At 39.2% G+C, this 22,425-nt stretch overlaps 2 protein-coding genes across 5 annotated transcripts in view; one reads left to right on the forward strand and one right to left on the reverse strand.

The window, feature by feature from the left end:
* mllt3 (MLLT3 super elongation complex subunit) overlaps nt 1-22,425 on the reverse strand; it is a 53,074-nt gene that overhangs the window by 30,419 nt on the left and 230 nt on the right. The window contains exons 1-2 of one of the 3 annotated variants that reach the window (XM_058394386.1): nt 16,586-16,768; nt 15,996-16,176 (exon numbers count right to left, since the gene is read on the reverse strand). In XM_058394386.1, the coding sequence (XP_058250369.1) occupies nt 15,996-16,176; nt 16,586-16,597 (193 nt within the window). In that variant the 5' untranslated portion in view covers nt 16,598-16,768. Of the gene's footprint in view, nt 1-15,995; nt 16,177-16,585; nt 16,769-22,425 lie in introns of those variants that run through there. The other 2 variants (XM_058394385.1, XM_058394387.1) reach the window with 2 other exon arrangements.
* The window catches only part of focad (focadhesin), a 60,572-nt gene continuing 59,204 nt past the window's right edge, over nt 21,058-22,425 (forward strand). Inside the window, exon 1 of one of the 2 annotated variants that reach the window (XM_058394381.1) lies at nt 21,058-21,190. The gene's annotated coding sequence lies outside the window, so the exon portion shown is untranslated. The remainder of the gene's footprint in view (nt 21,191-22,425) is intronic. The other variant, XM_058394382.1, reaches the window with a different exon arrangement.

Raw genomic sequence — 22,425 nt, forward strand, 5'->3', positions numbered from 1 at the left:
CACTAAACCACCTCAACTGCCTAAACGTTTGGTTCCAAAAAATACATCAGGATATTTAAATGCATTTCTTAGAATGAGACAGACAAATAGAAAGCAAGAAAGGCAAAAAAAGAAAGATAAAAAGCAAGAAAGGCAAAAAAAGGCAAAAAAAGAAAGATAAAAAGCAAGAAAGGCAAAGAAAGAAAGCAAGAAAGCAAGAAAGAAAGACACAAATAGAAAGAAAGAAAGACACAAATAGAACAGAGACAGACAGACGGAGACAGATTTCACAAAAAAAGTCTGTTAAAAAAAGCAAGTAAAACTTTAGTTTTTTTATTTTTTGGCTTTAAAAATAAATAAATGAAAGAAAACTGGATTTCTATGATAAAATATTTATTTAGGTTGATTAAATATTAACACTAAAAAGGGGGGAAAGAAATTCCATACAGTATTAACACTTAATGATTCAGCAGAAAGTATTATTTAAAACTTAATATTATATATTAATATTGTATTAATATTACAGCATTGCCAGTCCCTGGTAAACACAATGTGTATATTCAGCACAGAGGTTTTAGTGTTTATAAAAAAAATAAGTACAGACCTGGCCTCAGAGTGATGCCTGTGCTTTAGCCAGCAGCAGTCTGGCAGGTATTCTCCCAAACAGACCAGAAATCCAGACAACACTTTCCAGGCCATTATTTTTAGTCACACTACACTGGTTCGAGTAAACTACAAAGAACAAAAAGCACTGCAGATAAGGCACTGCTCTTAAAGCTTAACATTTACATAGACCTCAGTGAGGTGCCAGGCTCTTAAGACAGCCAATCAGTGCTCTGGTAAAGTGGCTAGTGGTCACGTCCAGCAGTGAATAAGAATTTGCTCCATTTGGTTACTACAAAAAATTATACAAACAAACCATGCGGTTGTTTGAACAGGAGTGGCTGAATGATTTGCCTAGCTTTATAAGGAATGTGCCATCAGTTCCACCACTCAGTGGCATATGATATCCAGTTGGTGCAAGTCAGAGAATGGACACACTGAAGTCCAAGCGGTTGAAAAACATGCTGACCACACGGTTTGTGTACAAAATCAATTCAGATCAGTTGTATTCTCTGCAAAGAGGTTGACTAGATACACACACAAGACTCCAGTATTCGCACCCAGTTCATTGGGGTGAATATACGGAAGATTATTCTGCATTATATTATCATATTGTTCCATGCATCAGAAAAGGTTTGAAGAAAGAATGCATTCTGTCAGGTTGGGTGTAAATGGATGGAATATATATAGCAACTTTGTGAGCTGACTATAAACAGTATAACCTGTTTGATAATTCTTATATATTTAAGTAAAATGGCACACGGTTACCCTCAACCTCCACACTGACAAATATACAGCAGCAGACCTTGTTATGTAAATATCTAAGCTATTCTGTGTAAAATTAAGTGATTATTGCTAAATCCAAAAACAAGGGTATCAAAACATCAAATCTTAAATGACACGTGTCCATACGTTTAGACATCTAGATTATTTTTATATAAATGGTCTCACATAATTTTGTTAATATTTATTTATTTAATGCAAAGTATAGGATTTGCACTGACAATTTTTGTATTATTAAACCACCCAATATGTCTTTAAAGGATTTTGTTACATTTTTGATGAAAATCAATGCATAAATGTAAGAAAGAATTGTCAAAACCTTATTTTTTATATCATATTTATGTGTTAATACCACAATGTGTGCACTTAAAAATATTTGCACCAATATTTTATCCAACCCAACAACCCAACCCAACAAACCCAAAATATAACGGTTTATTAACATATTTGGTATCTTGGACAGGTATTCAATGTGTGAGCAGCTGAAGTAAAAGATTTTTGAGCTTCGAAATATAAAATTTTGTGTATTTACTTAAAGGTTGCGACGTTGAACATGTCCTGTTTGACGTAGACCTGAGAGAAAAAAAAAAAAGCTTCAAATCCCTAAGTTCAGCTGCAATTCCCAGAGGATACACTCTTCTCATAAAGAGTTGACGCCATGGAACCGGGCATATGGGAGCACCAGGTCTGCACACAAGTGGTGTAAACTGACACCTCAAACAGGGGGAAACCATGGTAGCTGAAATGAGGCACTTTCTCGCCAGGGACACTCTGATCATGAGGGGTGTATACACCACCGTTTTCCGGAGAACACACAGTACCTCAGAGCATTATCCTCTTTAGTGGCCAAAAAAAATTCTTTCTTTCTATTTTAACGCCATGCCAGCTTCTATGGCTATATTCATGGCGAGAGTCAATTTTTGTTATTCAATATTAAAACTATATAAGATGTTTAAGATTAATTTTTTTAAGAACTTTAAAACTGAATTTGGGTTTAGTTGTTTAAAAACTTTTTCAAAAGTGTCAACAGAATAAAACAAATACTGCAGAACTCTTTTTCTTTATTATTCAGCTCTATAGCATTTGTTGCTCAGTGTTTCCAACCACAATATTGAAACCAGATAAGATTTCTGCTTCCCAACCGCACATCTTCAAATGTCAGCCTAGGGCGAGAATGTGTACCTGCAGCGCTGCTGGCTTCAACACTAGTTTGTTTTCAGATCCAGCTCAGCAGCACAGAGGCACTGTGGGTCAAAGGAAACATCCGGGGTTGAAATTTAAACAGAACATGATTCTCAGCACAGCTCTACAAACAGCACCGAGAGTCAGAGTTCCAATAAGGTGTGTCCTATTAAGAGCAAGCTGAGATACCAGCCATTTGTCCTACGTAGTAGCAGGGTTGTGGGACTGAGCAGTAACTTGTCTAGAGTGGGTAATGAGAAAACAGACACGTGTCAGATCACACTAAATATGTAGCACCAGATGAAATGACACTGTGGACAAATTGTCAAGCACAAGGGAAACACTTCTAAACTTCTTTGTTAACTGCTTGCGAGTCGAGGCTCATGAAACAGCTCCTCTTTGCAACTAAAAACAAATGATACTGTTAGAATGAAAAAGAAATATGAATAAACAAAGGATGCAGCGACTACCCTGAATGTTCTCTAATCAATGTATATACGTGGCCTTAACTCTTCTTAGCTCCTCCTAACTACATATTTCCTCCTTTACTACCAATTTTTTTTACTTGCAAATACTTTGGCACATTTTCCCAACGGGTTATCTGTTGGTCACCTGAACTCCTTTGACCACAATCACTCAAAAAAGCAAACGGCGCACAGCAATCTGGCCCAAAGCAGAAAACCCTCAGCAAGCTGCTGCTGTAACTAGCGACTCATGCTGTTGCGATACAGACACACAATAACCAGAAATAAAACTAAATAAACAGAAATAAAATTCTTTCTTCGCATATCCCATCCTTGGAGGTTGGGGTCAGAGCGCAGGGTCAGCCATGATACGGCGCCCCTGGAGCAGAGAGGGTTAAGGGCCTTGCTCAAGGGCCCAACAGTGGCAACTTGGCGGTGCTGGGGCTTGAACCCCTGATCTTCCGGTCAACGACCCAGAGCCTTAACCACTTGAGCCACCACTGCCCATACGTACTGTATACAAACATACGTCAATATTTCAGGATCTTCACAGCATTTAGCTGCATGCCCTGTTATTTGATTTTAGCCTCCTATTAGCTACCTGATATTAGCTAGCATAGAATAGCAGCAACTAGATTTGGACATAAACCAAAGCCACAGGGTTATAAAATATACACCTTGCTGTTCTTAAACTTTACATATTAAAAAGTAAATACATAAAAGAGCAAAAAAGGGAGAAGAAAGCAGTATACATTATATATAATTATATATAATTATATATATATATATATATATAATTATATAATTTTATATATATATATATATATATATATATATATATATATATATATATATATATATATATATATATATATATATTTATATATAATTATATATATATATATATATATATATAGAGAGAGAGAGAGAGAGAGAGAGAGAGACATACTTACATACACACATACATATAGACATATAGATAGATAAAATAAATCTGCTGTCCTCAGCTGAACTCCCTTTCCCTCTTTTCTATTAGATTCAAAGCTCAGTAATTGACCACTGACCATTAAGGCCAGGGAGGTAGCACACTATGAATTCTTCCCCATTTCCAGATGCCCTATAGGCATCAACTGGGAAAGATTTACAAGAACCAAAGCAGGGCACTCACATCCTTTAATTGGCACCACACTAAAGTGATCAGTCCCTGGATAAGATTTCATGATGCTTCTCATTAAAATTCCATTAATGCCAGCCTGTGCCTCTGACTGCTTCGCATGATTTAATTTCCGGTGTAGTACTGTTTTCAGCTTATTGCCCTATGACTAGAGGGGACTGGTTTCTGAAATAAGACATTTTTTGTGTTTTTCTTTCCCCGCCAAGCTGCAGTGCTTGTCATCAACCGCTCATCAGAGGTGATCTTAAAAACCCAGCTCGGTGAGGCACTACAGCCTGCTCTCAATGTCACCTTATGTAGAGTGTTTAGGAAGCTTAAAATGTTCAAAACGCCCCCCCTCCCATTAAATTATTAAAAAGTTGGATGGAATGCATTTCGTACAAATTTTATGCAAGAGCACGAAGATGACTTGCCGAGAGGAAGGGAAGTGAGGAAATGCCACCATTAAGCACTTACTAGCTCAGTAATGATATCAACAAAACCCAGTTACCTAAAACGCAACAAGCTGGACCACCATTGCTGTTTCACAATTTACCAACATAAAACGCACAGATCATGTCTGTTCCGTGAAATGAAAACTCACAGGCATCATTTCATACACTTCACTTTTAGAAAATATTTGGATCATCCTGAAGCTCACCAAAGCAATCGCTGATGATTTCTACATGTGTCTCATCAAGGCTTTTTACCTCAGTGCATTTCCAAATGGAATAGAAAACATTTATATGAAAATAAAACACATCTCCCACATACAGCTGTTTAGACACAAAAAAAACCCCTCCTTTAGTTTTGTATATTTTAATAGTAATAAGCCTTAACTACATTAAACATGTGCTTTACTGTCCTTAATTAAAGACAGATACATTTGCATTCATTTATATAATATCATACTAGGGCTGTACAAGAAAAAATAAATTAAAAATCTTAATTTTTGCCTAAACAGCGTGCTGCTCAAGTCTTAAAAAATCTGAAATTAGTTAATATTTTTGTACCTTCAGGTTCATTTTCTCAAAAAGTCAATGTGTTTTTTTTTTTTTTAATGGGTTTTTGATGAAATGCCTGAAACAAGTTCTATGGCTAAGAAAAGCTCAGGATATTTTCACATTTTATTCTATGCTATCTGGCTTATATAAGTCTTATATGTTTTAAAAAGGTTATTGCTAACAAGTGACTATAGATGGGATTTACAAATGAGACTACAGAAGGAAAATCAACGTCATCACATCGAACAGGAAAACCTCAGCTACTAAAGCCTTGTTGTGTTTATTCTCACGTTCTTGCAAACTATTCTAAATCACACTTTTTATTTATTCAGATTCATCCACAAAAAAGTCACAGAGAAAAATCCAACGGATAAAATCCTATTGGCTTTTTGTTGAGCAAACTAGAGTGATGCTAACTCCTGGGTTGGCCTACAAAAATACACCATCCCTTCAGCACTCTACAGAATTGGACAAATCATGTACTACTATTCCTCCTTGACACAAGTCTACAAAAAAAAAAAAAAAAATGAAGAAACAACATTTAGAGCCAAATTTTAAAATAAGGAACACATTTAAACACCCTAAACAAGTGTACAATCCTATATACTGAAAATTTAATGTGCAATAATTAAACAAATAATATATACGACATGAATGAGTCACGACTGCTCAAAAACATGTCAAACATGTCACGTACAGCGTGCAGGCCTGTAATATCAAGACCGATTTTCACAGACATGTGGCTTACGAGGTGGCTTGCACTCAGAAGGAAACAGAAGCGAAGACTAATTGTTTAACTAGCTGTTAATAACACTGGTTTTCTTTTATCGTTGGGAGGATGCACACTGCTCATGAATAAAAAGTTTTGTAGTAAATAGCAGTTATTTTTGGTCAGAATTTAGGCTGTTGGGGGGGGAAAGAAAATCCTGGAAACCAGAAATATATACATTAAATGAAAATTAAATAAAATTTAAAAATTCACATAATATTCTATGCAAGACTAAAACAAAATGCTGTACGGATCACCAAAATCAACCACTTCATTTGTTTTTACTACACCTCTTCATTCATTACAAAACTGTGTACTGGTCAGCCCTTGTTAATTATCGTACTGTGCTGTTTTGCAGCTTTTGCACTTTATGTAGTTCTATGTAGGTCTTTATCTAGGTCTATTAGCTCTGTTTTATGTAGCACCAAGGTCCTTGAGGAACATTTGTTTCATTCTACCATGTACTGCACCAGCTGTATATTTCTGAAATGACAATAAAAGCTTGTTGACACAAACATTGGTCAAAGAGTGTGAAGCATGAACTCAATTCAAAGTCAAAATAAGGTGATGATTCCTACTGCATCGAGGATCATGCAGCCCTAATACATACTGTAGAATCGAGGTCCTGAAGGACTCTGATAGCACTGATAAGCCATCCTCCGTGTCCCTCCGTGTCCCTCGCCCACTAAAACCCTGCTTATAGATGCAAGACAATCTCCTTATATCGACTTGGCCATCTCCCTCAGGTTCAAGGGCTTTCTTATTAAAATAGGCTCTGATAAGCCATGTAAAGCAAAACAGCAGTGTGCCCAGTAACTTCAAGCACTAGGACTAGGTAATTTAACTCCCATTCCAACAAAAGACACAAAAAGGTATTCAGCAGCCATTTTTTTTTTTTTTTTGAATCAAAGCCTCATTACTGTATTCGCCAGGATGCAGGAGTGCCAGAAATTCTTGAACTAATTGTACGCGGACAGTATAAAAGCTGTAATAAACAAGAAACATGAAAAAAACTGATCATGAACAAAGCAGAGAGGGGCTAGTCAAAAATAACTAAAATAATAATAATTTATTCCACTATCAAAAAACAGCGTTTCACACTAAGCCCTGGGTGTGTGGAATTTATGACAATTTTAAATAGCTTCTCTGCCAGCCAAGCAGACAATAGCCACGGCAGGATTCCCCCTCAATGAGAGCAGAGGCTCGGATTTCACCCTCGTCCACTCACCACAACCACATCTATGCCAAACGCTAAATGAATCTCTCCAGTTCCCTGGGAAAAAATGATTTTGGCCTTCCAACTCAAGCAGCATGTTTATTGTTTTTGGAGACACATGAAAGATGCGTGTATGCATGTATACTGACAAATCAGATCATGGTTTTCTTTATAAAAACAAAATAACAAATTTATTCTCAATCTGGGCAGCAACTGGCAAAAACAGTGGATGAGTGGGTCAAAAAAAAATGTAAAAAATCCAGAAAAATCAAATCAAATCAGCTGGGTGTTTTTTGTATTTAACTTAACGGGAGCATGGAGGGTGTGTTCCCGTAAGTATGAAACCTAAAACTACTACAGCTTCTCCGATGGCTGATCACGAATATAAAATGCCTCAGAGGCTAGACTTCAACATTTATGAAAACTAATTTATAGGGAAGAAAAAAAAAAAAGAAAAAAAATCCACAGGCAATTTCTCAGCATTCTGATTACTGCAATGATGATGAATAGAAAAATATTCCGGCTTTTACTTTTGAGATGTAGTTAACATAGGAGGAGACAAATGTTTTACGACGCACACAAATGCATGGTGAAGGGCTAAAAGACTTTGCTAGCAGACAGCCTTTATAAACCGCGCTTCAATAAACCACTTCCTCGCAGCCCTTACCTCCTTTCACTCAAATGGGGGGGGCTGGGGAGGGGAGAGAGAGAGAGAGAGAGAGTGTGAGTGAGTGAGTGAGTGAGTGAGTAAGTACGCATTTATGGCCCAGTTCCTGTTTTGGACTGTTGCGCACAAGTCACCCCCCCCCCCTTTCCATTCCGTCTCTCCCTCCCTCTCTTCCTCCATCCCTCCCTTTTCCGCTCCTTTCATTCCAGTGGAGGAGGCAGCCTGCAGTTTCATGGCCTCAGTCCTTTGTGCACCACCAATACAAGTAGATACGATTTTTGCCTGGTCGTAAAGCAATTACGGGCTTGTTCTCGCAGATGTTTAATCTTAGGCTCGACCACTGCCAGGAGAGGAAAGCTGAGGGAGCTGAATGACGTTGGGTCACTGAGAAACTCTCCTGTCCCCCTGCTCAAATGTGGAAGACCTACAGAAGCTGTTAGAAGAGTCTTTCTAAATGTAATGCAGGTTACCTTAGTTTAAAAAATAAAGAAAGAAAGAAACCCTTTTCAAATATGCTCTAACATGCAGCGGTTCAGAAAAGAATCGTTTTCCTTCTTTCCTAAGAGAAAAAAGCTTTCCGAGTTGAAATTGTTGAACGCTCTCAAATCATCATATCATGAAAGTTAACAGCAGAACACAATATCCAGGTTTGCAGTCAGCAAAACAATGAAAAAAGTTTGAGGATACTTTCATTTCATGTCTCAAGAAATTATATCATACTGACAAGCAGGAAGTTTTAAAAATCTGTAATAAATTTGAACATTTAACAATTTCAGATTGAAAGCAGCTGTTTCTAATGGAGCTGCTTGAGAGAAAGAAAAAAAGGATATCAATATGCCAAATATTAGAAAGTGTATTGTGAGAATGCATCATGATAACAAAAGCTCTCGTACCGCCTTCACTGACTGGACGAAATGGACGAATAAGACGCTCATCGAATTGTGTTTGGTCTTTAAACTCGGTGTGTACAAGCGGACACTCATCTGCTGAGTCATTCCAAAACATCAGCCAGAAATAAAAAGAAATAAAAAAAAATTTAAAAAAAATGACTCATGTTGTAAAGAAAAACAAATGTGACATTTTTGGGACAAAATCGTTTGCTTCAGAATGAGAAGAGACATGATGCAGTTCAGCCAGAAGCCTGACTATATTTCAGCTGTGAAATTATAAGAACACTCTGCCTTATGATTTAAAAATCATCATGAAGAAGACTGCGATTATTAGACTTTAATCTATTAATTAGCAGTAAATAAATAATAATAAAAAAAACATTATATTATGATTATAAGAAAAGCTCTAGGGGTCTAATCAGGAAGAAATTCTCATTGGCAGTAATTTATTCCAGATGTATGCTTAAACATTGTACTCTATATCCAGGAAACAAACAAACATTTAATAAAAGAGAGCTAACTATTCCTTCAGGAACATCATACGGGACTTACAGAGAGAGAGAGAGAGAGAGAGAGAGAGAGAGAGAGACAGAGAGACAGACAGACACAGAGAGAGAGGGGGATGGGGGGGTAAAAAGAGAGACAGAGGGGGAAAGAGCGAGCGAGCGAGCGAGAGAAGAAAAAAAGCCACACAGAATTTATAACCATCAACAGCAGTTCGTCTCTATAAATACACAGTTTACACACATTGAGAATAACACTGTCACCGTATGATTAAATAATATTCCACAACTTATTTTTTTTCTTCTCAGAGTACTCCCTCCATCAATCCACCCTTCCCAGGTTCAGCTGCTCGGTAAGGATAGATTGCTTCCTCTGAGCGAGTGAGAAAGATCTCTAGCAAAGCTGCAGTGAAAGAGGGCCGGAAAGTCAGACATCTCCAAATGACATTTAAGCCGTACTTTGCCTGAGGACAGCTGGAATTAAGGCCATGTCAGGGACTTACCTTATTGGACATGTGCTGCATACAATACCACAGATCACTGATCAGCTAGAGCAATAGCCAGATTTAAAAGGCACGCTATCCCCCCCCCACCCCCCACAGGCAAATACGGCCATCTGATCATCAGTTATCCATGAAGAGGAAAGCGGAGAAGATTCTGGTGGTTACTGCATTAACATCAAAAGGTGATGTCCAAACCTACTCCGTACTCCACATGCCTGACCTGATTTGTATTTCTTCTTTCTATTTCTCTTAATCATCTCATGAGATCTTCAATAACTCATCTGTTTTTTTTTCAAAACACTAATAAAGCACTTTTCTCTTCTTCCAATTAAGCATTACAGTTCTCACTGGCCGTGCGAGGCTTTGTGAAGCTGTGTCGTGATCGCTCTAATTGGAAAAACGTGTTCACACAATCATGCTTTTTCTTCATGCAGAAACAAGTTTAGAGATTGTTTCCTCTTTGGTGTGATTTGCAGATACCACAAAAAAAAAAAAAAAAAAAAACAAAGCAGCAAAAAAGCGGTCGTTACAAAGGATGCATCCTAGACTTTTTTATTTATTTACCAAAAACACAGCACAGCCTTGAAGCTTCTCAACATATTTATTTAATTAGAATGATATAATGTAAAATAATTATATTCTTCTGGAACGTTAGAGAAATAATGCCATTGTGGAGCAAAAACAAGCACATTTACAATAGTTTACTCCAGCTGAAGTGAACAGCATTCAGAAATCCAAGATTCATATCTTAATGTCTAAGATGAGAGAACTTTCAGATATGGCATGCAAACAGAGAGAAATCAGCTTGGTCCATTACTGGTCAGTCATTACTGTCACAAACCAGTAGTCCATCTCTCTAAAAAGAATGTTTTCTTTTACTATGGGGTCAGTGAATGTGGCTAAGAAACCATGACTTCAAAAGATCAGGTCATTTAAACTGACGGTGTATATGACATTCATTTTAGCTGGACTGAATTACATAAAACTGAGCATTATCCCAATCAGCCAATCATATAACAGCAGCACAATGTATTAAAATCAGGCACATACTGGCCAAGAGCTTCACTTCACATCAAAAATCTGAACAGAAAAGAAAAACGTGATCTCTGTGACTTTACCCGTGGCAAGGTTGTCGACACCGGACAGGCTGTTTTGAATATTTCAGAAACTGCTGATCTCCTGGGATTTTCACACACAGTAGTCTCTAGAGTTGATACAAAATATATATCAAGTGAGTGACAGTTCTGTTGGTGGAAATGCCTTGTTGATAAGAGAGGTTAGAGGAAAACGGTCAGATTTGTTCAACCCACCAGGAAGGATACAGTCAGTTAATCACTCTTTACAACTGTGGTGAGCAGAAAACCATTGCAGAACACATCAAAGCTTGTGGAGGTGAGCTACATCAGCAGAGGAGCACATCAGGTTCCTCTCCGGTCATCCGAGAACAAGAATCTGAGGGGACTCAAAACTGGACCGATTTTTTTTCCTATTCAACAGTCCTGTTTTAATGAGTCCATGCCCATGGTAGCCTCAGATTCTTGTTCTTGTCGGACAGGAAAGGAACCTGATGTGGTCTTCTGCTACTTTAGCTCATCCACCACAAGCTTTGATGTTTTGTGTGTACTGAGCTGCTTTTCTTTCCTTTTTTTGCTCACCACAGTTGCAAAGTGTGATGATTTGAGTTACTATATCCTTCCTGTTGGCTTGAACCAGTCTGGTCATTTTTCTCTCCCACCAACAGAACTATTGCTCAATTGATTGTTTTCATTCCTTCACACCATTCTGATTGCACTCTTTAGACTGTTGTGTGTGAAAATCCCAGATCGGCGTTTATAGAGTAGAAATGCTTAAACAGGGTTTTAATCATGCCACGGTCAAAATTTCTAAGATGATATTTATCCCCATTCTGATGGTTAATGTGAATATTTCTTGAAGCTGCTGGCGTGAATCTCCATGACTGCATGCCATGCTCTGCTGCCATATGATTGGCTGATAAGATTATTACACGAATGAGCAGTTGTACAGATGTTCCTAATAAAGCGAAACTCCGGAATAACTTAGCCGGAATGATACTGAATCTTACCTTGCACAAAAACAAACAAACAAACAAACAAACAAACAAACAAACAAAAAGCAGCCTTTAGGATTCTGATTCTTAAAGGCAGACAACAAAATACATGGGTTGTCTGGGGTCTGTCCTTAATTGAACTCATTCCTCTTTCCACTTTGAGAAATGCATAAATTAAATAATAAATATAATAATATAAATATAAAATATCAATTTCACATTATCCACAGCATGACAAGCCTTTCATTTCAAGATGCTTAAACAAATGTGGTCTAGAAAAGAAGCCTATTATCACAGGTACAGTCTTTTGGACTGACAGCATCAACTGCTTACTCAGCACCAATGTTTTCAACATAACACTTTTAGGGGGGGAAAAATGTTAATGTCATGGACTTTTTTCCCCAGAATCATGGACCGGTGCAGAAGTGACTGAAAAGCTGAATGAAACCAACACATTCTACACATGAGCATGCTTACAAATCTCTCCTAAAGCAACATTTTATTCAATCATAAGCAGCAAAGCTCATATAAGATGCACTTGTACATCGTCTGCCCTCCGACTGCATGTCCTACTCGCACTCTTTAAATGAACATGCATGTTCTGTGCTGGCTTCACACTTCTTTCAATGGCTGGTTTATCTGGCTCACGCTCCCTCCATCTGTGGTTAGATATTGAAGTCTTTTGGATTAAGCTGTAACAGATGAGCTGCATAAGGGGCCGTGTTTAAACAATTTAGTGAAAGGCATTGAAAATGTAAATAGTTTAACATCTTTTTTTTTTTCCTCCTCCACAAAATGCCGAACAAATGCACCATATCACCCCCTGTGATTTCTATAGAGGTGTACACGACTTGTATACATAGTGTCCGTTTTGTCGGGGGAAAAAAAAAACCCACACGTGTGAGATTTCGGTCTGTTTATAAAGCTCTATATAAGCCGTTCGTTCTTTGTGTCCTGGGCTTTACTAGACTTCATATGAATAAAACGTATACAGCCAGTTTACCATGTGTCTGAACAAAACCGCAGGCACTGTGCAAAATTGAAGGTGACAGTCCCAAAAGCCTCTCTGTGATGACAAAGAGAACACTTTCTGCACTCGCTGCTAAATTATGGGTAGCCTTGTGACCACCCAAAAGCCACACAGCTATATTTTAGTGATTTTTTTTTTTTTTTTTTTTTTTTTTAAAACGCTGGCATCAATGGGCGCAGGTGAAATGTACAGCCGTGTTCCAGTCCATTTCTTTTGAGTTTACCCTGTACCCCTCCCACGCCAAAAACACATACACTCCCCCAACCGGCTCCCGACACTAAATATCAGGTTTCCAAGGCTACACAGCATGGCCGCTAATCATAGCCTTTTTTTCTCTCTAGCCAAGCAGACTGGAGTCTGTTTAAAATGTGTCTAGCTGGCAATAATTCTTCAAAATTGATGGCATTTCTCGTCCATCCAGCAATACACTTTGCAGATTTGTGTCATTTAAGGAAACAAAGTTGAACATGCACGCCCATAAAATGATGTGTGTGACAAAAACGTAACTGTCACATTTCTTTAGAAGACTTCAGCTTGCTTTATGAATGTGGAAAATTTCAGAGCTTGACCAATATAGTAAACAAAAGCCTTCCCTTTTTACATGAATCACAGAGGCATTTAGAATAATACGGAACAGCTGCGGGATGGGTAATATCAGATGGTGGCAAAGATTCAAATAAATAAATAAATAAATAAATAAGAATGAAAGGAAGTGACTAAAGATATTTGGAAGATGAGAGGTTGGAAGAAGGGGGGAGAGAGAGAGAAAGGGAGGGAGAAAGAGAGAGAGAGAGATAGATAGATACTGCTGTTCTCTTACAGGCGAGACTGTTGGTATTAAACTGTCAAACACATGCCCGTCTGTGCACGAGGTTTTTCCCTCGAACTTCCCTCCCAGCTCCACTTGACACTGGCGAGCGTGATCAAAGCTACAAGTCGGGAGGCCACGATGGAGGGGGGACGACAGAGCCTCCCAGGACCCCAAATAATAAGCCTGATTGTTTACGTTACATGCACTCCATAAATTCTGTCCTGTCTAAGAAAGCGGCTTATCTGAATTCAGTGGCCACAGAGAGCCCCGTTGTGAATGATCCAGGAAACATGTAAGGAATCAGTGACTCATGTTCGAAGCCGTTTAGAATTATAAAGGTCACTTTTCTGCGGTCTGAGTACACACTAAACAAGACAGTAGATACTAACGTCTGTGATCAATAAACAGCTGGCCGGTTTATCATCCAAAGTTCATGCTGATGTACAATCTACATTGATCTTACCTTCGTGGGAGTAATGGACAACCCCAAAGGCTTGATGTGCCTCAATCCGTTCTGGATCGCAAACTTTGTCAAATCAATTACAAAGAGATGCCTCTATGCAACATGCAAGTAACCTCCGGAAGTACTTAGGCTTCTTAATTTGTCATGGTGCAAAAACACATTAGGCTGCATACCATATAGTTCTACAAGGATGTTTGGAAGAATCGCTAAGGCCGTGTCAAAAGCAGGATTTATTAGAGGTTAAGTATCCTCCTGCTGGTTTTGAACTTTTTCAGAAGGCCTCGCAACACATTTGTCAAGGAAGGGAGGGTTACAGCGGGGATGTTAAAGCAAACCTACATTTGGTACACCTCCTGTCATCAACAGCCTACAGTGCATGGTTCAAGCACTTTTCAAATTAGAACTTGGTGATTTACGGTCTTAACGTTTCGACACAAAAAAATATGGCAAGGTAGATTTTCGCCAGAATGTCCACTCACACACACACACACACACACACACACACCCACACACCCCCCTGGTACTTGAGAACTTCCCTTTAGAACTAATGCAAACATGAAAAGTTATGTTTTTCTCTTCTATAAATCACGACCAGTGAGGTACACATGCTACAAAAACTGAGAAAATATCACCACACATTTACAAAGTCAGTCATGTTGAACAGAAGCAAAACAGAACCCAAATTAGGCGTTTTATTTTCCAAACTTTGCGGCGAGATTCCCCACTGCACTATGCTAGTAAATCAAGTCCCCTTTGTGTCCCGGTACAGTTTACTACCAGTCTGTGCAGTCTGCTCCTGACTGTTTTGATGCACAGACCGTGATAAGGACTATTACAAGTTTAAACCAAGACCATGGTGAACGAATCTCTCCAACCCTTATGGAGGCATAATACGGTCATATTTTTGCGTCATGTGTTTGCGATTTCTTCCACTCACATCCCTGTTAGGGTGGCATGACATGTTAGACCTATTTCAGTTGTATTGCTACATGTTGCAAAATATTGTGCAATTCATGAATAAGAAATTTTGGAATCCTAGAATGGTTAAAAGCCCCATGGAATAACCTGGAGAGTATAAACGTTTGGTCAGAATGCTTTCTGTGCCAAAAAAGAGGTCTCATTTTTGCAATTTCTGGATGAACCAACTGCTGTAATGTACACGCCAGTGTGGCTGTAATGATTAGTCAGAATTTTACTGTGTAGCCTCAGTCTCGGGCCGTATGCAGACACTCAGTGACAAAAACAGCGAAGCACAGTTAGACCAGCTCAAATTCACAAGTGCACACAATACAGTGAAACCCTTCGCCTGCAGTGAGTCGTGTGTAATTAGGACAGACTCTGCTTGGCATTTTGCCCAGCACTTGTTTCCTCAGAGCAAACTCAAACGCAGCAAAGCGGCAGAAACTGTGCTTCAAAGCAACAAACAGTTTAATTGATCCCTTTCCTCCTGCAAAAAAAAGGGGGGACCTTTTCTGCTCAAGTCTACTGACTGAACTGAAACCTAGCATGCTCCTTTATTCTGTCCTGTTGGTGTATTACATTTCATTGAACATACTAACAGATCTGAGGAGAAGATGAAATTAAATGGTTCTGGGTGCCAATAGGTGGCACAGACAGATAAGACATGGACATCAAAGTGGAATATAATTCATAGCTTTCCAATAGTGATATTAATAATAGCCTGTTTAGAGCAAAGAAAACTTCCACGCGCATTAACAGTGACACTGATCACTATACTGAGACAATGGACATATGAAAGGAGCAAAAATCAGCAAGCATGCATCAAGCTCCCAAAAATAACTCGCAGATCACAGATCGCCAACACACACACACACACGGAGCGAACAGCGATGCGCCAAGGTTGCACACAATTCCAAGCAAATTTAAACATCGGACTCTTCACGCACCTCTTTTTGGTCTGGGGAAACTTTCATGCAGATGAAACACTACTTTCTCCACAAAGTGCTGGATGTTGGTGTGCTCCGGCCCGCGGACAAACACCATCCAGTCGTGTGTGAAGCCCTCAGCGGTGGGTTTCTTCCGGACCTGAGCGCGGTGCCCGAGCTCCAGCTTCACCTGAACAGCACCCTGCAATAGCACCAAGAGAAAACAACTGTAGATCTAATAACCAACTGCTCCCATCCAACGGCACGATCGGAAAGACGAAAGGGATGAATAGTTTTAATCTTCTCTCATTGCACTTTTTTCCTGCATGCAGGAGCGTTTCAGTGGACACCGGAGCTCCAGAACCGCTCCTCGCTGCCGGCTTTACCGAAAAGCACCTCGTTTTATTTGAAGACGTGTCCTGCAGCATTGAACTATTCGAGACGCGCAACTATTTCTAATATACTTTAGATTATCTGCATGCAATTTCTCCTATGCGTTGATTTAGCGCATTCGACTCCTTTGCTACGGAGAAGAGAGAGAGAGGAAAAAAACAACAGCGCTAAGGCAAGAGAAGGCGCGAGCACCGTTTCAGCAGGTAAATCCTACTCACCGAGCTGGCCATTCTCGAGGCCACGGGATAATGCTATTTCATGGAGAATTTTGTTTAAATAAGAATAACACGGACTGCGGACGGCCGATGGCGGACATGGTCTCTTAATTGAGCCCCAGCCCGAGTTTCAAGGAGTGAAGTGAAGTGAGACGCATGCGCCCTGGATGTACGTGGACGCGTAAAGGCAAACGCGCGCGCGTGCGCGCACACCCCAGCGAGAACGCGCCGATTGGCTACTTCCAAAGCCACATAGTACCAAGTGCCAAAGCAGGACACTGCTATAGACGGGTTGTGTAGCTTACTGTTTGCATGTTGTTTAATACAGTAACATGCTTTCTTTTTCGCCTTAATAAACGTTGTATTTTTTTTTTAACTCTCGCCGAAACTTGCGCTAATGTACATGTTAAGTGTTCAGGAGATAAGCGTTTAGAAAATATATACAGTAAAATCTTTTAAAAGAACAAGACACGCACCACGCGTGATCCGAGTGAACCATCCCACATTGTTGTATATTGTGTGTAGCTACAAAAAACTGCCAGTTTATAGTCACAATGCTTCATCAGAAACATAAAAGACGGATTAAGACTGTCCTTTGGGTCGAATAGTGTCCTCCATAAACCAGTGGTTCTCAAAATAGGGAGTCCAAAGTGTCCATGATGCAAAGCTAGGGCATCCTTGATCGTTTATTTTGTCACAGTTGTGGAAATCACAATCCAAACATGATTATTAAGTTATTATATCTATCATTTATTTCGTATAGTTATTAACAATAATAATAATTACTGTTCATTCCTCATTCATTCATCCATCTTCAGTGAGCCACCCTTTAGGTCAGGGTTACAGTGGATCTGTCTGTCCTAGAAATATCATGAATAGGACAACAACCCATAACACAACACCATGCACACATACATACACATCGATGGGCAATTTTGAGTCATTATTCTGGAGCTGTGTATCACAAATCCTACACACACTGTCGTTATGCCAGTCTGTATATGATTGTACAAATTTAAATGCTATCTGTAATATTGCAATGGTTGTGTTATGTTTTTAATGAAACACTCACTACTCTGTGTGGCCTAAGGTCAGTTTGCATTCTTTTCATTCATGTACTCATGGTGACTTAGTGGTTAGTGTGTTTGTCTTACTGCGCCAAAGTTAGAGGTTCAATTCCTGCTCTTTCACTGTGTGTTTGCATGTTTTTCCTGTGCTTCAGGCTAGAATTTCCTCTGGGTACTCAATTCTTTCCCCCAGTCCAAAGACATGTTTTGTAGGCTGATTGTCTTCTCTAAATTGTCCATAGTGTGTGAAAGGGTGTGTGATTGTGATTTGTAATGGTTTGGCAGCCTATCCAGGATGTTCCTTGCCTTGCATTCCAGGGTCTGCGACCATGTGTAGGATAAGTGGTACAGAAAATGGATGGAAGATTTCCAGTTCTCTTTGGGCTTTTTTTTTTTTTTCCAACATTACCATATATAGTATTAAATAGTAAATTGTTTTGGAGAAGTGTTTGTTGACAGCATATGCCTGGAGTAAAAAGATCTTACAGCAAACTACTGAAGTTTCTAAAAGCCTTCAATTATTGTTATTCAATAACCTACTTCATGGAAGGCTAAAATCCAGTAAGGTAATGATTAGTGAAGGTTCACATCGATCCAGAAAAATACCCTCCCCTCTGAAGGTATGGTGAATGCTGACGGTGTTACTTCCTGTTCAGATGCTGATAAGCCGTGTGATTGGCAGTTAACCAATGATGTGCTGTGTCCACTCAAAGCAGAACTGGGAAAACAAAACTTATTGCATTAGGAAAGTTTTGAACAAACTGACAGTTTAGAATAAGAAATGATAGATAAAGCACTTAAATTTCTGCCTGTAAGTCGATTTGGATGGATGTCATTGCTTGTAAGCACCTAGTCGTCTAGCACATTGTTTGCTAATTTCAAACTTTCAGTAATATTGGTCTGTCAGTCAGTGCTTTAAACCCTGCTGAGACCAGATGGTGTAACAAGCCAGACAGCTGAGCTACACAACAATGAACAGGTTTACTTTTGTGTAATTAAGATGTAAAGAAGCCATCACATTTGCTATGTCTTCTTTTCTAAATTGTTGTCTGCTTCTTGTATTCGACTTTTCAGAGGTACGGTACATTTCATCACCATTCCATTCCAGTAGTCCAGCTGATTAGCCATGAGCTGTCATTGATTTTGGATTCCTCCTATACTAGAAAGTATTGTCAGAATTAATGCTGTAACTACTGAAACACTGAAAAAAAAACACATATAGACATGGTCTATCAGTGTATGTTTCCATTAATATCTTACCTTTCATCCGTCTTACTAATGATACATTTAGTAAATTAGCTCTCATATTCATCTGATGTATGCCAGATGTATGCACCAGATGTTTTATTATTTTTTTCCCCCTTCAATTCAGCACATGAATGAAACATTTGCCTGGAATTATTGCAAAATCAGCAGCAGCTCACTGAAGTCAGTAGGAAGTCTGAGCATCAGCTAAATCACAGAGAAACCATCACAGAAAAATGATCCAGAGCATGTTTTGAATGATGTTAGTGATTTCTTGCTAGCAAAGCACACACAAAAACAGATGATGAGGTTGGACATCCTATTCATTTAATGAACTGTTTCTGATTCTACTTCAGACAAATGAAAAGCTCGATTTCACTTACAAATTTGACATAAGATTAAGTGGATGATATAAAAAAGATACTGTAAAATGGATTCCACAAACCCCTTAAAATATGTCTATAAAATATCGGGCGCATTAATTACATGTGTATGATAACAATTTGTCTATTTATTGAAGCCCTCCTCCCCCCAAATATGTTATTGCTCCTACACCCTACTATATAATATTATTTAGTAGTAGTAATAGGAGGAGGAGGAGAAGGAGAAGGAATAGAAGTAGGAGTACTAGGAGGAGGAAGAGTAGTAGTAATAGTAGTAGTACTAGAAGTAGGAGTAGTAGTTGTAGGAGGAGGAGGAGGAAGAGTAGTAGTAATAGTCGTAGTAGTAGAAGTAGTAGTAGTAGCAGGAGGATGAATAGTAGAAGTAGGAGCAGCAGTAGTAGGAGGAGGAGGAGAAATAGTAGTAGTAGGAGTTGGAGGAGGAGAAGGAAGAGTAGTAGTAGACGTAATAGTAGTAGTAGTAGGAGGAGGAAGAAGTACTAGTAGTAGCAGAAGTAGTAGTAGTAGTAGTAGGGGGAGGAGGAAGAGGAAGTGTAGTAGTAGAAACAGGATTAGTAGTAGTAGGAGAAGGAGGAGGAGGAGGAAGAGTAGTAGTGGGAGTAGTAGTAGGAGGAGGAGGAGGAGGAGGAGGAGGAGGAAGTGTAGTAGTAGAAATAGGATTAGTAGTAGTAGTAGTAGTAGTAGTAGTAGGAGAAGGAGGAGGAAGAGGAGGAAGAGTAGTAGTGGAAGTAGAAGTAGAAGTAGTAGTAGTAGTAGGAGGAGGAGGAGGAAGTGTAGTAGTAGTAGGAGGAGGAAGTGTAGTAGTAGAAATAGGATTAGTAGTAGTAGTAGGAGGAGGAGGAAGAGTAGTAGTAGAAATAGGATTAGTAGTAGTAGTAGTAGGAGGAGGAAGTGTAGTAGTAGAAATAGGATTAGTAGTAGTAGTAGTAGGAGAAGGAGGAGGAAGAGGAGGAAGAGTAGTAGTGGAAGTAGAAGTAGAAGTAGTAGTAGTAGTAGGAGGAGGAGGAGGAAGTGTAGTAGTAGTAGGAGGAGGAAGTGTAGTAGTAGAAATAGGATTAGTAGTAGTAGTAGGAGGAGGAGGAAGAGGAGGAAGTGTAGTAGTAGAAATAGGATTAGTAGTACTAGTAGTAGTAGTAGGAGGAGGAGGAAGTGTAGTAGTAGAAATAGGATTAGTAGTACTAGAAGTAGTAGGAGGAGGAGGAGGAAGTGTAGTAGTAGAAATAGGATTAGTAGTACTAGTAGTAGTAGTAGGAGGAGGAGGAGGAGGAGGAGGAGGAGGAAGTGTAGTAGTAGAAATAGGATTAGTAGTACTAGTAGTAGTAGTAGTAGGAGGAGGAGGAGGAGGAGGAGGAGGAGGAGGAAGTGTAGTAGTAGAAATAGGATTAGTAGTAGTAGTAGTAGGAGAAGGAGGAGGAAGAGGAGGAAGAGTAGTAGTGGAAGTAGGAGTAGTAGGAGGAGGAGGAGAAAGTGTAGTAGTAGAAATAGGATTAGTAGTAGGAGGAGGAGGAGGAGGAGGAAGAGGAGGAAGAGTAGTAGTGGAAGTAGGAGTAGTAGTAGGAGGAGGAGGAGGAGGAGGAGGAGGAGGAAGAGTAGTAGTGGAAGTAGGAGTAGTAGTAGTAGGAGGAGGAGGAGAAGGATGAAGAGTAATAATAGATGTAGTAGTAGGAGGAGGAGGAGGAGGAGGAAGAGTAGTAGTAGTAGTGGTGGTAGTAGGGGTAGGAGTAGTATTAGTAAAAGTAGGTGGAGGAGGAGGAAGGGTAGTAGTAGTAGTATTAGTTTACAAATCGCTTTTTGGCTGTACGTCTGACCCTTCTCGCTCACCGTAGTGTGAGTGTGACGCGTGGTACTGAGTTGAAAAACTGCTGAAAGTTGAAGCAGGCTAGCAGACAGCACCGGTAAGTTCGTTCAGCATTCAGTACCTTAGTATTGTACATGAAGTACGTACAGCGACTTGTACAGCATGTGTATCACTCTCAGCGCAGCAGTCTGCCAAAGTATAGTGCAAAGCGCGTGTTATAACGCTACAGAGCTAGTGTATTTAGCACCGAGAGCCAGTGCTCTGCCATTCACTGACAACCAAGTCGAATCGTTTACACGTCAATCATCTAACCCGGAATTTATTTCACATGCATCTGTCAACTTGTATCAGATGGTTACTTCATTAAGCACACCTTAACACCTATGATTAGGCATCTTTTCCCCCTTAAAGAAATTTAAGCTACATAAGGCTGGGTCTGATGCGTGTTAACACAATAATCCGGGAGATCTGGTGTAGAAAACAGGCACATGTGTGTGATCAGTGTGAACCCGCAGCACAGACAATGCAGCATTATAATGCACAGACACAAGCAGTGCCGAGCAAGCACTCCACATTGTAGAGGGGAAAAGTAACAGCAGGCTGGAAATCTCTGGAATATTTTTCACCTATGTGCTGTGCTGACGACTTGCTTTGTGTTTCAAGACCTGCTTCCATGCATCTTTTACTTTTGCTGGCTGGTTATACACTCATTTACACATCTCCCTGCTAAATAGAGGACTCTTTAGCAGAATCATTCCTATGTACTGGATGTTGAGTTATTTCCAGGGTTGCCAGATATGCGTAAACTCCTCCTCTTATACAAACACTGAATACTGGCTTCAGCATTCGACCTAATTAATAGTGACAAGTGTAAAGAAACATTAAAGTTAAAAAAAAAAAAAGATTTAGACTAAACGTGCAGTCTTAAATATATTGATATAAATAAATATAGTTATGAAAATGATCAGATGACTTCGCTGACATCCTCATACATATACTTATACACTAATATAGTGAGAATGGAAAAAGAGGAAGCATGTAGCATGAGAGGCGGTCACTAGTGCATATTTAAATACGTAGATATAATTAATGTATTATGAGTGCAAAAAAAAAAATTAAAATGAACCTAATTTGCAGCAAAACTGCAAACACTGCTTAATTGACGCCTGTATATTTATACATAAATTCTTCTTATTATTTATGTACTATAATTTTGATCTGGTCAGATATTCCCCTTTGAACAGCTTTATAAACCACTGTAAAGACCACTGTTTTGTGGATATCTAGGTAAAGGTGTGCTACACAAAAATCTTGCTGACTATGATCATAACA

The sequence above is a fragment of the Hemibagrus wyckioides genome, linkage group LG07 (assembly GCF_019097595.1).
Source record: "Hemibagrus wyckioides isolate EC202008001 linkage group LG07, SWU_Hwy_1.0, whole genome shotgun sequence".
Taxonomy (NCBI): Eukaryota; Metazoa; Chordata; class Actinopteri; order Siluriformes; family Bagridae; genus Hemibagrus; species Hemibagrus wyckioides.